Source organism: Apis dorsata, unplaced genomic scaffold (genome assembly GCF_000469605.1).
Source record: "Apis dorsata unplaced genomic scaffold, Apis dorsata 1.3 scaffold_279, whole genome shotgun sequence".
In the NCBI taxonomy this organism is placed as follows: Eukaryota; Metazoa; Arthropoda; class Insecta; order Hymenoptera; family Apidae; genus Apis; species Apis dorsata.
Window position 1 is genome coordinate 371,950 of NW_006263555.1, and position 14,200 is coordinate 386,149.

Consider the following 14,200-nt stretch of genomic DNA (forward strand, 5'->3'; position numbering starts at 1 on the left):
AGTATATTTAGAGAAAAAGAATATTTAATTTAATACGTTTGATTAAAAAAAGAATTGACAATAGATTAATGTAAATGTGAAGTATATTTAAATATTATTACAGATATTAATAGTATGAAAAAATTAGAAAGTTTGAGAAAACGGTTAAAACCTTCGAATTGCAATTTTATAGGGAAACAAATTCCCATAACTACATACACGATAAAAACCATAAACTCATCTATTTGTCCCACCTGTACAAGGAAGGTACACCCTCTTTTTAAACCATACATTGTGTACCATCATCCCCCTTTTTGTCGTGTACCGTGGGAAAAACACACATTTGTTCATCGATTGTTTTTCGAATCACCACACATAAATTTATTCAATTTCAATTAAATAAAAATAATTGAAAAATTAGTATTATCAATTTATTTCTTAAATATACTATACAATTATTTTTAGTTTTTAATTTTAATAAAAATCTATTTTAAAAAATTATTCTCCAAAATGAGCCCTTTAATTTATGAAAAAAACGCATTTGTTAATTCACTTTTATTTTCTTTATACTTCAATAAAATATCTTCCAAAACTAACAATTAACAAGCCTGAAGTAGCAAACTGGATTTAATTTAACCACGAGAGGTTTCGTCTATCTTTAGTCGTGGTCTTAAATTTTCTTAATTCTTAGAGAGCTTCTTTCATATGGAGCATCTGCATGGGTTCCATATTATTTAGCATGTTTAATAGATAATAGATATATAATAGAATAATTCGAAAATCGAAGGAAAAATGAATATAGATATTGTAACAAATATACATCCCTTGTGAACATGTATGTAATTCATAAATCTTGACAACACATAACTTCCTCCTACGAATCAATAAAATGAAATAGCGTACCGGTAAGACACGTCGCATCCTGGCACGTGGCAAAAGGGATCCCTTTACGCGTTTCCTCCTTGCCAACCATCAAGCTATACATAACGAGTATATTCGATACTGGAGAGCTCAGGTAGATATACATAATTTCGTACCAGATGCATCTTAAAGCTATAATGTTTCCTGAAGACCATCGAGTTACTATATCTTCCGCACGTGCCATTACTCCTATAACTTGATCAAAAAAACTTAAATTATAGTAGCCAACCGTTAAGATTAAAACCTAACCTTAATTTAAATTAATGACGATACTGTCCGATTTTCGACATTCAAAATGAATATTAATCGATATTATTTTTTTTATGCATTTTTATCATTCAATTATATCTTGAATGAATGTTATATTAATATTGACATTCATTTTCAATTGGATAACAAAAAACGAATAAAATGTAAATTACATTATAAACTATTCAAGACCAAGGATTATCAAGAACGATATAAATCAACAAATTAAAAATATTTGCAAAATGATAATTTTTATTAATCAATATCAAATATCTCAAATCTACCAAATATTTAAAATTTCTTGAAATTTCTCTTAAATGAATCCATTTCGTGAAACATCCTGTATGTAAACGTTAGCTCTCTGATAGTTACACTAGTTGAAACATTATCTTTGGCGGCAATCCAGTAGATTAGTCCTTAATGCAACTCCCTCACGACGACGTACAACCGCGCAATTAAACAAGTCTGAGATGAAAATTACCGGCGTGACCGCCACTCGATACAAATCTTATTACGTATACTTGTCACGTATATTGTCGTCTAGCACGAAGGCTCTCCACGATGATTACTTCGTGAGAACTAGCGCGGACTTATTTTGTGCATTCATCGAATCCATGATCCGAAATTTTTAAATCTCTTAATCCCTGGTAATTAAATAATCCATACGTGTAATAACATGAATATAATCGAGAAATATTATAATTTAAAAGAATAGCTTATCTTCATTTATTATAATTCTTATTTTCTTTTGATAAAAAGATTTGTTTATTCTTTAAAAGTTATAAAGAAAATTATTGAGGATCTTTGTTTTAAACACAATGGACATTTTTCTGAAAATTAGAAGTGGATGAATTTTTTTATTTTCAATGAATTCAAGTAGAAATAACGAAGATCTAACATTCTAGTAGAAGAAGAATTTCAAATAATCGTGAAAGAAGATTACGGGAAACCTTACGAGAAATTTCTTTTGAAACCTGAAGAAATTTTTACGATTAAAGTAGCGTAGAAATAGAACATGAAAATATTTGATATAAAATACACAATTATTATTATCAAAAAATAATTAAAAAACTCAGAATCAAACTTAAATTTTCGATATTTATGAAAGCAATTTTCACTTCTTATATTAATATTAATATAATTATATATTAATTATATTAAAATAAAATTTATTTTTTAATTAAGTAAAGATCTTAATATTTCAAATATAATAGCGTGAAGGCAATGACAGAATGCATTGAACAACAAGAGCGTATTCGGTAATTGGAAATACGGTATTAGGGTGTCACAGAATCCTTAGCAGACTGTCATTCATGTGTCACTCGCGTAAAAGAAGAGGAGGAAACGAGTGCCTCTGTTCTTGCACCCTTCGTTTGCGTAACTGTGCGTAACAACGAACACAATAGGGCTTAGAAGTCATTGATCATCTAAAAAGTGATGCGTACACGACATTACCAAGTTCATATTCAAAGATTTCTATTGTAGAATTCGAATGTTGTGAAACAGTAAATTCATATCACTTTAATAAACGATCACTGGTTTGATTCTAATGTGAACGATCGCTATCTCGAAATTTTAATTATTATTAAAATTTCTTGAAATTTTAGATAATATAATATGTTAGTGCAATGAACTACACGCGCACTTCGGTATCTTAAAGAAACAAACGTGATTTTTGTTTTGAAAAGCATTCTTGTAAACATCGATTTGCAATTACACAGCAGACGCATATCGAGGATCACCGTCCTACATACTAGGGACTTTTTAATCTAGGATCTAGGCAGCAACGTGTGACATGCACGAGACACGCTCACGTCCATGCTATAAATGTTACACCGTGTCGCTGGTAAATGATTGCCAGAAAATTGCCGTTTCCGATAGGGCCGTCCCCTGAAAGCACAGTTCCTTGGATCGTTATGGATCATTTTCCCTTTTCTTATCGTCGCCTGCCTTTATATAAAAGTCTACCTTCTTTTCTTCCAAAAGATCGATACTCCGTTGGTAAGTACTTATTTTCAAAGTTCTACTTAATAATTATGAAATAGCTACTTAACATGCCATTTTTTTGGATTCTCATTAAATTAAAAATATTTAAATTTTTTTCTTACAATTATTCATTCCTTTAGAAATTTATTTTTTATTTTTTTATGAAAAGATTTTTAATAACTGTTGTTTCGTTTAATATTTTTTTTATCGATTTTATACGATAGTTTATACGTTAAACTAAAAATTTGATTACTTTGAAAATTGTAATGAAATCAGAAAAATGAATAAATACGAATGTTTAGCGAGATTGAAAGCAAAAATGAATTGGGTTCAGATTCGTTTAAAGTTTCGTTTAATCAGAGTCGCGAATCTCCTTATAAAAATTTTATTCGAGCCACATGGAAGTTTATAGGTGGTTTATGCCTTCGTTGATTGCATGCTCGACTAACCCAACAGCGACAGTTTTACGGTACTTTATACTTGGCGTGAAGTTATCGTTAATTGCTTATAATAATGCAACGCTTGCTACAGTTTTATATTTATCATATTCTAAATGCCTCACGAGATTTCTAACTTTTCGTTTTTTTCAGGGCTCATGGATGGATGGACCGTACAGATTACATACTTTTCCTCGCAAAAATGAAATTAATCTTCGCCAAGTTTAATCCTGAAAACTCAGTGACGTTTTAATCTTGAAAAATTTATACCTAGATTTTACTTTTTTTTTTATTGTATATAATTCTAATTGATGAATATTAATTAATAAATATTTTTCTCTTAATATTTTTGAAGGAAAATATACAGTTGATATACAGTTGATATGACAAAAATAATTTATTGAGAATGTTCTCACAAAAAGGTCAGATTGTAGGTATGTTATTGACAAGTATTTAATTGGGATCCATAGAAAATTATATAGACTGTAAAAATAATATTTTTCCTGCGTTTATGTTCCACTCAAATCAACGTCATGTGGTCAGCTTGCACATGAATTACTAGCAGGCTTATATCTGCAAATAATATAACATATTAGTTTTAATATTAATTTAAAATCATTCAATTTTTTTATGTTATTTTATCAAAAATTTATTATAGGTTATATATCAACACAAATTTATCGCAACAAAACAATATTTTTTAAATTACGTATAAGATTGAAGAAATTAATAAAATTAATTAACTATAGAATAGAATAAGAAGAATAAATAAAAAGAAAAAATAACGATGGAAAAAATTTTTTTAATATATATACAAGTACATTTATACACAATATATTCTTAATAAAAATCGTATCATATTTTCTGCTTTATTATATTTCATGTTGCATTCATCGAATTGAATAATGCTTTTCACACGAGACAGGATAGAACGCGCATCATTATACAAGCAACGGAGATGCGAAAGGAATTGGCGAGCGTTCGAAAGAGCCCACCTGTTGCAACCACCATACTCTCTACTAGTTTAACACGGTGATCAACGCGCGACCCTATTCGAGTTCTATAAATTTTCATGGAGGAAAATGCTTTGCATCGCAACTATTAAACTGGACTGATGAATGAACGCGAAGGAATACGAAGGGAGAAAGAGAAAAAGATAAAAAGAACTTATGAAAAAATTTAAATTTATACATAAATTAATTAAATTAATAAAATTAATCTAAAAAATTAATCTAACTTAACATCAATTTATGATATCAAAATATATGTAATCTAATGCATCATATTTTAATCAATTCAATCATTTTATCTATGTAATGATTTAATATATCTATATATATTAATATATAATATATATATAATATAATAATAATAATATATATATATATAATATGCATAGCGATCGAATGAAAATTATATTCAGTTACCGACAGATAATGTTAGATGGAGACTGTGACAATTTACAAGCACGGGTAACAGCACTTGTAGTGAAGCACCTTTGTAATTTCCATGGGTTCCGAAACAACGCTTAACAATAGGTTCGCGATACGGATAGGGCCTCTCATCAAACAAAAAGGCCACTTTGGTTCCGAATGGACGTCTGTGCTTTTTTGTCTCTAAACACCACCTGTTCGTGGGAAACATTATTGACACCATCATGAAAATCTTACGTTAACGAATCCGTAGAACTAAGTTAATATACAATCAAAAAGAATGTGCGTGTAAATAATTGAACATCAATTTCTTATTAATACAATGGAAATTTCGTGCCATATGGAAATAATAATCAGAAACGGTATAATAATCAGAAAACAAAACAATTAAAAATATTTTCATAAAAACGTTTTTATTTAATGTCGTTTAAGTTATTTAATTTTGTTTAGGTTATATACATTTCATCTATTTAATATAGATTTATTTATTTAATTTTTTATTTTATCTTTTATTTGAAATTTGAAATTAATTATGAACAGATAATACATTTTATAACGAATCTTTAGCATTTAATGATATATTTGAAATAAAATAAAATCGTTTCCAAAATACATAAATACATAATACATATTAGATAACGGTCATCATAACAATTTTATTTTTCCTATGGGTAATATAAGAATATTAACTGAAAGAGTGAATCGAATCGATTGAATTACCACGAAAATTCTCGAATGATATCCGATCGTGTATTCAAGCTATGAATTCGATTAAGCATTGCGTGGCCCACCATGAACCGTTTATCGTTTAGGGATTTCGATTTAGGGATTTCGTGTCCTCGTTGCGTACATGGTAAGTTTATATATCTGCCTTGTGTACCATAAGGCAACGTTATAGAATTTATCCATATCAAATTTACTTCTTCCTCTTAGCTTACCATTTATTTTGATATATCTATAGAATTCTAATAATCGCAAGTTCATTTTTGATGTAATATATTTTATTCTATTTTTAATCATCATTTTTCATACTATAATTTTTTATATAAAAGAACTATGAATGAAAAAGAAAAAGAATCATTGATATCATTAGTTTGTGGATAAATAAATATAGACACTTACATCATAGAATCTAGTGCACTTATCCAACTTTTTAATGTATTCGAATATTTTTTATATTCATTTTTTTATATACAATGCTTCATAATTCGAACATATATGTGTTTAGTTATATGTATCCTCGAAGGATTTCGCTTAACTGCGAAGCTTCGCATGCCCCGATGTAACCTAATCTCGATACGAATAGTATCGACTTAATTAGCTAAGTATGCCTGCGGCGGGACATTATTACACCACATTTTACTACCCACCAGGCAATAATTCCATCCCTTTGACCTCTTCCTCCAACATAGCCATGAGCAAATGCTCGTGGCCCGAAAGGGTGCCACAGAATTTCGAGTCACGCTAAGAAGTGGAATAGATGTTATTGATACTGAACTATTTTCAATACGAACGCATCTGGACATCTTTTTCCTTCTTTCTTTTTTGATTTAATAAACGGTCAGACATAATATTTTAGCAAAGAAAAAGAATGAAGTCATTTACCTTTTCTGTAGATATAGGTTATTAAAAGTTAGGTTAAAAAAATAGAAAATGTGGATAAAAGATATGTGAAAAATTGAAATAAAAAACGAAAGAGGATAAGATCGTTGAATAAATTGGAGATTTAAGTTAGAGAATTAGTTTAGAAAGTTAAGTCAAAGAGAACAATGATTAGGTTAGGTTACGTTAATAAATATTGAAAACAAAAAATGTAGAATTATTTAAAAACGAAATATCTGAAAGTTATTTTATTTAAACTAATATCCAAAATAATAAAATGATATTATGTATACTCTATGTAATTTCAAAAAAATTTCAATCAATAAAATTCTCTAAGCATTGCAAGTCATTTGTTGAACATCTATTTTCTCATTTTTTATCTTTCTATTCTTGCGTCAATAAATAAAAAATAGTCTGCCAGAACTATTTAACTAACGATTATTATTTTAATCAAAGTCTATAAATTTATTGTTCCTCATGACTGAATAATATCTAAAAATTAATTTCATTTGAATCCTATAAATTTTATATTATTGTGAATTAATAACAATAAACAAAATCGATTTGAATAAATAGAAATTGAAATATGTCGATATATTATTGATCAATCAATTTTTTCATCTATCAATTTCCAATTTTCACAAATTGGATGATTATTATAAAAGAAAAAAGTTTTAACTTAAGTATATTTTTTTATATAATATTATTATTTTTCATTACAATATTTTTTGAATTTCCTTTTTTTTTGAATGATTTCCTGTTTTAATTTTTAAAAATATGATCAAGTAGTATGACCAAATTGTTCATAAAACAATTATTCAATTTGAAATTATGAACATCATAGATATCTAATATTAGATAAAACAGTTTATGAAATTTTTATATTTATTTATAGATTTCAGAATTAATTATATATATACATATATATATATATATATTTAATATATCACATGATTTCATTAAGCTACTTAAATATGAAGCATATTTTTTTTAATCAATAATAAAATACTAAAAATATTGAATAGACTTATCTGATTTAGTCACTGTTTTTAACGTAAGTATCATATAGAAATAATATAGAACTGAATTGATCAATTGCTTAGAATCACGCTACTGATATATGATAATATGCATACTGTTGCTGTGATTATCAACGCTGAAGTAACCAAGCAAACACTTATAAAAATAAGAAATATCATATATATGCATAACGAACATAAAATTGAAATAATATTGAACATTAATAAGGACTACATAAATTTTAAATTCCATTTTTCAATCAAGATATGCAATTCCTATCTATGAATTATTAAATTAAATATAGTTATAATGATCTAAGTATGTAATAGAATTTTTAAATTTAGATTTTTTTCTATTTAAATATTTTTGCATTCGATAATTTTTTGTTCAATATTTAATATGTTATAAATATAAAACTGATCATTAATTCAACATACAATCTTGAAATGCAACATGCTTTGACAATGCGGGCGATATTAGTATTCACGGTCGAATCACAATCTAAGGTCCTTTTACATTGCCAAACCCCTATTTTATTCATGGACATATAATGATTATCGTGACCTTCCTTATACATATTTTTTTTTACATTCTTAAAAATTCTTTACATCGTTATATATTTTTAAAATCTATCCTCCATGAAATGAAAAAAATTTATGATAATCTAAGTTATATAAATATATTTATTATACCTAACGCAATAAAAAAATATCAAGTATAATATCGAAGTATTAAAATTTTAATATAAGATTTTATATAAAAGAATTTTATTAATTCATTATCTTTTTTATTTAATTTATTATTTTATTATTATAGGGTATAAAATTAAATGAAGAATAATTTCAAAGCAAAATAAACAGAAATTTTTCATATTTTATTAAACTTTTAAAATTTCTAAAAATATGAATTTAAAATTTCCAAAATATTTAATATTAAGATAAATTGAACAATTTGTATTTATTATTAAAATAAATTAAACGATTTCAAAAAAACAATTGTAGAAAAGAGAAGCATGTACAGAGCATGGACTACTATAGAAATTGCACGTGGTATGTATCAAACGCATGCGTACAAAAGATCTTCCAACTTCACTGTAATAATATTGCAGTAGGTTAATACTAGACTCATATGCACATGCGCGTGCTTAGGAGGGGCAAAATCTTCGAAATAGAATGAGTAGTGGGGTGAATCGCGCGAATCCCAGAACAGAGTGGAGCGATGAACCGTTCTGTAGGATGTAACAACCAGTCAGTAAAGAGGGGAAAAGCAATAGTGGGGGATAATATACAGCATTCTATAGAGCATAAATGTAGAAGTGGGGCACGTGCCAACTTCTACTCAAAGAGATGTATGGTGGGGATATGACCGATGGTAGGGGAAATATGCATCTTGGAGCACGACGAACAAAATTTAAGGTAGTCTGTGAGCAGGCGAGTGACTATGCGCTTGCGTGGCCGTCGGAGAATTCTCTTCCTTTTTTAATTTTCCTTTTTTTCCTCTCGCTGTTTTTGTTCGCATTTTCCTTTCCTCTCGTTTCTTCTCTTTTCTTCATCTTTTTCTTCAGAACATCGATTCAATCTCCGAGGGTCTACAACCTTCTTCCCTGCTTTCCTTTCACCCGATTCGACATGTTAAATTGAAATCACCGAAAGCAATTGTTGAGCCAGGCCAATTTTGGAACTGATAATACGAACCTACCCAAATTGGATCAGGAAATACACCGAAGATTCTTAAGTGAAATTAAAATGAAATTCGTCGAACTGGCAAAACATTGAAGAATATTCTGATAATAATAGCTATTACTAAGTAAGTACCATGCACTTATAAAAATAACATTCATATATATTATACGAAAATAAAAAATTAATATTTTTATTAGACACAAACACCAATTGATTCGAAATGATATGATGACACTATTCACTGATAAAACACGGCTGAACTATTGTTTGACGGATCGTCAATAATGTCGAAATTGGAAAAGGGAAAGCAAAAATCATCTATTATTGAGAATTTGTAAATATATTTATTTGTATATACAAACACATATACGTAATTTATATAAAGAGAGAGATGTAGAGTACTGATATTAAAAGTACAACGCTACTCAAGACATGCTCGGTGAATGAAAATTTCTTTCGAAATTGGCCAGTAGTCGGCGTTGCAGATCACATACTAATGTATCCAAGAAATAATTATGTACATCAACAACTTCAACAAATTCTTTATTTTCATAAAAAAGCAAAGATATTTTGGGACACAACTGGGAAGATATATTACAAATAAACATTTACAAGTTTTATAGCAGATATGTATATATAATATTATTACAATGGAATAGTTACCAAAGATCTGTTTCTATTTATACTGCCTTCTTAATGGACAGGATGAAGATATCATTGAAAGCTGTATTATAATCTTCGACTCCGACGTTTTATTGGTATGCTAGTTAATCTTTTATTTAATTAATTAATTAAATAATGCAAAACTTTAAAAATGTGTCTATTCTGCGATGAATGATTATTGGCATTAATGTAAATATATTTTTATAATGTAAGTGATTCTAATATTTATTCATAATGATTCATAAATAGTTATAAGTTTTTGTATTTTATTTTAAGATTTTAGAAATTAGAGTTTTAGAAATTAAATTAAGATAATAATAAAATATTTTTCTAAGAAATTTATAAAATTTTCGAAAATTTCAAAACGCCGAGCAATAATTTATCGTAATTTATTTATTTAAGATTAATAATGGTTTTTCATTTTGAGTTTCATTTTAGTTTTTCTTTCTTTTACTTTACTTAAATTACAAATAGCAAAAGAAAGAAAATTCATTTGAAATTAAAATGAAACAAAAACAACATAACGATCTAGTCAACAAGTGATAAAGATTTAAATATTTAATGCGAGAATCAAAATATATAGATAATCTAGTCTAAAAAAAAGAAAAATAGTCATGATCTAGTCAGAATCGAGTAATATTTATCTAATCATAAAATATATATTATATTCTAGTCATTATTTAATATTCCAATTGGTGCCACGAATCAACTTCGAGACAATTTTTTTAAAATTTCCTTGTGGATTACTACTAAAAATTAAGCTGAAAATAAATTACAAAAAGTATATATTTAGTTTAATTTCATGTAGCATCAACGAGGCTGTGTACATATTTTTTCGTGTCTTTTTGTTTCTAATCACACCATATTTCTAGTCATTGCATTTTCAATTAATACATAGATATTATAAGTTTCATTTCATATTCCTCAAAGGATATGCAGGCCACATATAAATGCAATTTGGAACTTTTTTCAAATAGTATCTAGTCATGTAAACATTTGTTCATGTATTTATATATATTTTCTCAAACAAATATGTGTGGATGCGATGCCATAAAAAAGTTAAATTGCAAAAATATATTATACTCGATTTTTATAATTTTAAAAAAATTAAAAATAGTTTAAAAGTTGCAGTATATATATATATATATATATTATTTAGTCATATATAGATTAATATAATTTATTGATTAATCTATTTATTTCGGGAAACGTGCCAGTAACTTACATTATGCCATTATTATATAGAGTTCATAAAAAAGATTTTTTAATAATGAAACATAATTTCAATTATATAAAACAAATAAAATTTTTACAATAATTAATTTCATAAATCATTTTTTTAAATTAATATACTACTAATGCGATTGTCGGCAAAAACAAATATTACCTACATAGAGTATTGATAATTTTAATATTTTTCTAAACTCATACAATTTGATGAAAAATTAATTAAATCCATAAAAAGGTCCTATATGGCAGCTTTAAAGATAAAATTAATATATATTTTTCATTAATTTCAAAATAATAAAATTATTAAGCAGAAATATATAATAAATTAAAACAAATCATATATTTTTAGATAAAAATGCGAATTTATAAAAGTATTACGAGGCTGTGTTTAATAAATAAGAAAAATGATATATTAATTAATATAATTTTCATTTTTTTTTAAGTTAGATATCTTTATTAGTACATTTCGATAATATCCAATCATAAATATACCGACTGAAGATAATATATAATATTTAAATTTCACAATAATTTTATTTATTTTGAAATATTATAACAACAAACTTATTTATTATATTATTTATTCTGTACAGCGATTATCAAAAAAATTTTATTTAAGTTAACATAACTATATTATTAAGAGTGGCATCTAGTCAACAAATCCATGAACACTAACTCGAACAGTTTAATCCAGGTATTCAAAAGAAGAAATAAGAAAGAAAATTAATTAAATAAACAGTATGTTAATTAATAAAAAAAGAAAGAAAATAATTCATATACATTTTATAAATTTTATAATTTTTTATCGTGCAACTTTTTTTTATATTTAACTTGGCCAACTTAGTAGAGTATATATGATCTCGGTTCATGGATAATAAATCTAGTCTACGATATTTTGAAGAAAGCGAAAAAAAAATCAAGATTAAATCCAAAGTATAATTAATAATTAAATATATATATATATATAACTTAACTTAAAAATATCTTATCATAATTTAAAATAAAAATCTTTATCATAGTTTATAATTTAATAGCAAGACTTTGTAAGTATCTTACGTATGGTAAATTATATATTAAAGTAGATTTTATAAGATAATTTATAAAATATTTAATAAACTAAATTTGTAGTATAAAAATTTAGAATGTAAGTAAGATAATTATACTACTTGTACTTCATTATATTTTTTTTTTTTTATTAATAATTTATTAATAATAATTTGCTGTGTTGTGTGCTGTATGTTTTTTTCAAATATTTATTTATCAAATATCTATATGGTAATATATATATCTAATATGGTAATATATATATAATTTTTTTGCATATTTATTGACATTATATTTGTGTGTCGTGTGTGTGTATTATTTTCATATTATATTATTAATAATTAAAATTATAATCAATAGTTTTGTTGTCAGAAATTATGATTTCAATTAAAATTCATAATATCCATCTATATTAATAATCATATTTTTGTAATTGGTATAAACAATTTTAATATGAAAAATTAATTTTTCTTTGTAATATCCAAATATATCGAATAAAATTTTAAACCTCAAAAGCGTATTTATTTATTTTTGGGTTATTGCCACTTTCCTTATGTTACATTTTAAGTAAGTATTACAAATAATTTAAAATATATATATTAAATACTATACTAATGTTATACTTTTATGAAATTTTGTGTCATACAATTAAAATATCGATTTTTAAAAAAAATTTTATTAAATTCGTTACTTAAATTAAAAAGTTTTAAAATTATATATTATTGTATTTTTATTTTATTTTATAATCAATCAAATTATAATATATATATATCATTATTTATTAGATCACAATATAATCAATATAACAAAAGAATAGAATTCAATAAAATTTATTTTTCTCGAAATAACTTTATTTATTTCGAATTGTTTGGTTATGTGAAAATTGTATATATATTTTTTCGAATTTAATAAAATAATTTCATAAAATTTAATTAAAAAATGCAATTAATAATACAAAAAAATGTAATATTCACGATTATTTTTATAAATAATATAATATATTTTTATAAATTATAATAATTTAATATTTTTCATATTTAATTTGTAAATATTATATAATATTATTGAAAAATCAATAAATCAAATTATTTTCTAACTCCTCTAATATTGGTAAAATAGAATTAAACAAAGTTATAAAAAATTTAATTAATAGATAGTTTTTAGACTTTCTTTTAACATAGAGTTATAAATATTTATTGTATTAAAAGTTTCTTTTTTTGTTGGATCATAATTACCACGTTCTTTTTCTTTGGTAATAAATTCTTCAATACTTTTATGTTCTTTTTGCAATTTTTCTACATTATTTTCCAGTGCACTAACTTGAACATATATATCATTATTTTCTAAACGTTGTTTTATTTCATTATATTCTGATTGAATTGTTTTAATCTCTTCTTGTTCTTTTTCTTGTTCATGTTTCAATTGTTCACATTCTGCTATTAATTGGTCTTGTTTTAGTGTCAATTTAGTTTTCAAAGTATCTAAATCTTCTGTAATTATTGATTTATTTTCTTTGTCAGTCATTTTTTCATTAAACTCAGCAAATTCTGCTTTAAGTTTTTCTTCTAATATTTGCATTTTATTAAAAATTTGCTGCAACTTTAAATTTTCTTTTGTTAATTTTTCAAAATTACAATCTTTGTTAATATATTCATATTCATTGAAAGATGGTAAACTATTAAGAATAGCCATTTCATCATTTCCTATAAAATCAATATCAATATTTAACATATTCGAAATATTTTCTAAATATTCAACTATTGTATTCTCTAATTTATGCAATTTTTTAGTTTCATCTTCTTTATTTTGATCAAAAGAACTCATAAATTGTTCTATAGTTTCTTCTCGTTTACGAAGCTCGTTATATTTAATTTGTTTTTCAGATTGAGTATCTTCTATATCTGCTTCTAATTGTTCAAGTTTTTGTTCTGTTTCTTGAATTTGTTTTTTTTTT

General features: G+C 25.2%; 1 protein-coding gene and 1 long non-coding RNA gene across 2 annotated transcripts in view; one reads left to right on the plus strand and one right to left on the minus strand.

Moving 5' to 3' along the window:
• The first annotated feature begins 9,027 nt into the window (after positions 1 to 9,027).
• Positions 9,028 to 9,939, plus strand: LOC102673652. Its single transcript, XR_421964.2, has 2 exons — positions 9,028 to 9,433; positions 9,507 to 9,939. It is a non-coding gene; the product is annotated as an uncharacterized LOC102673652 (long non-coding RNA).
• Positions 9,940 to 13,075: 3,136 nt separating this feature from the next.
• LOC102674523 (intraflagellar transport protein 74 homolog) overlaps positions 13,076 to 14,200 on the minus strand; it is a 2,927-nt gene continuing 1,802 nt past the window's right edge. Inside the window, exon 3 of the mRNA XM_031511020.1 lies at positions 13,076 to 14,193. Within this exon, the coding sequence (XP_031366880.1) occupies positions 13,393 to 14,193 (801 nt within the window). The 3' untranslated portion in view covers positions 13,076 to 13,392. The remainder of the gene's footprint in view (positions 14,194 to 14,200) is intronic.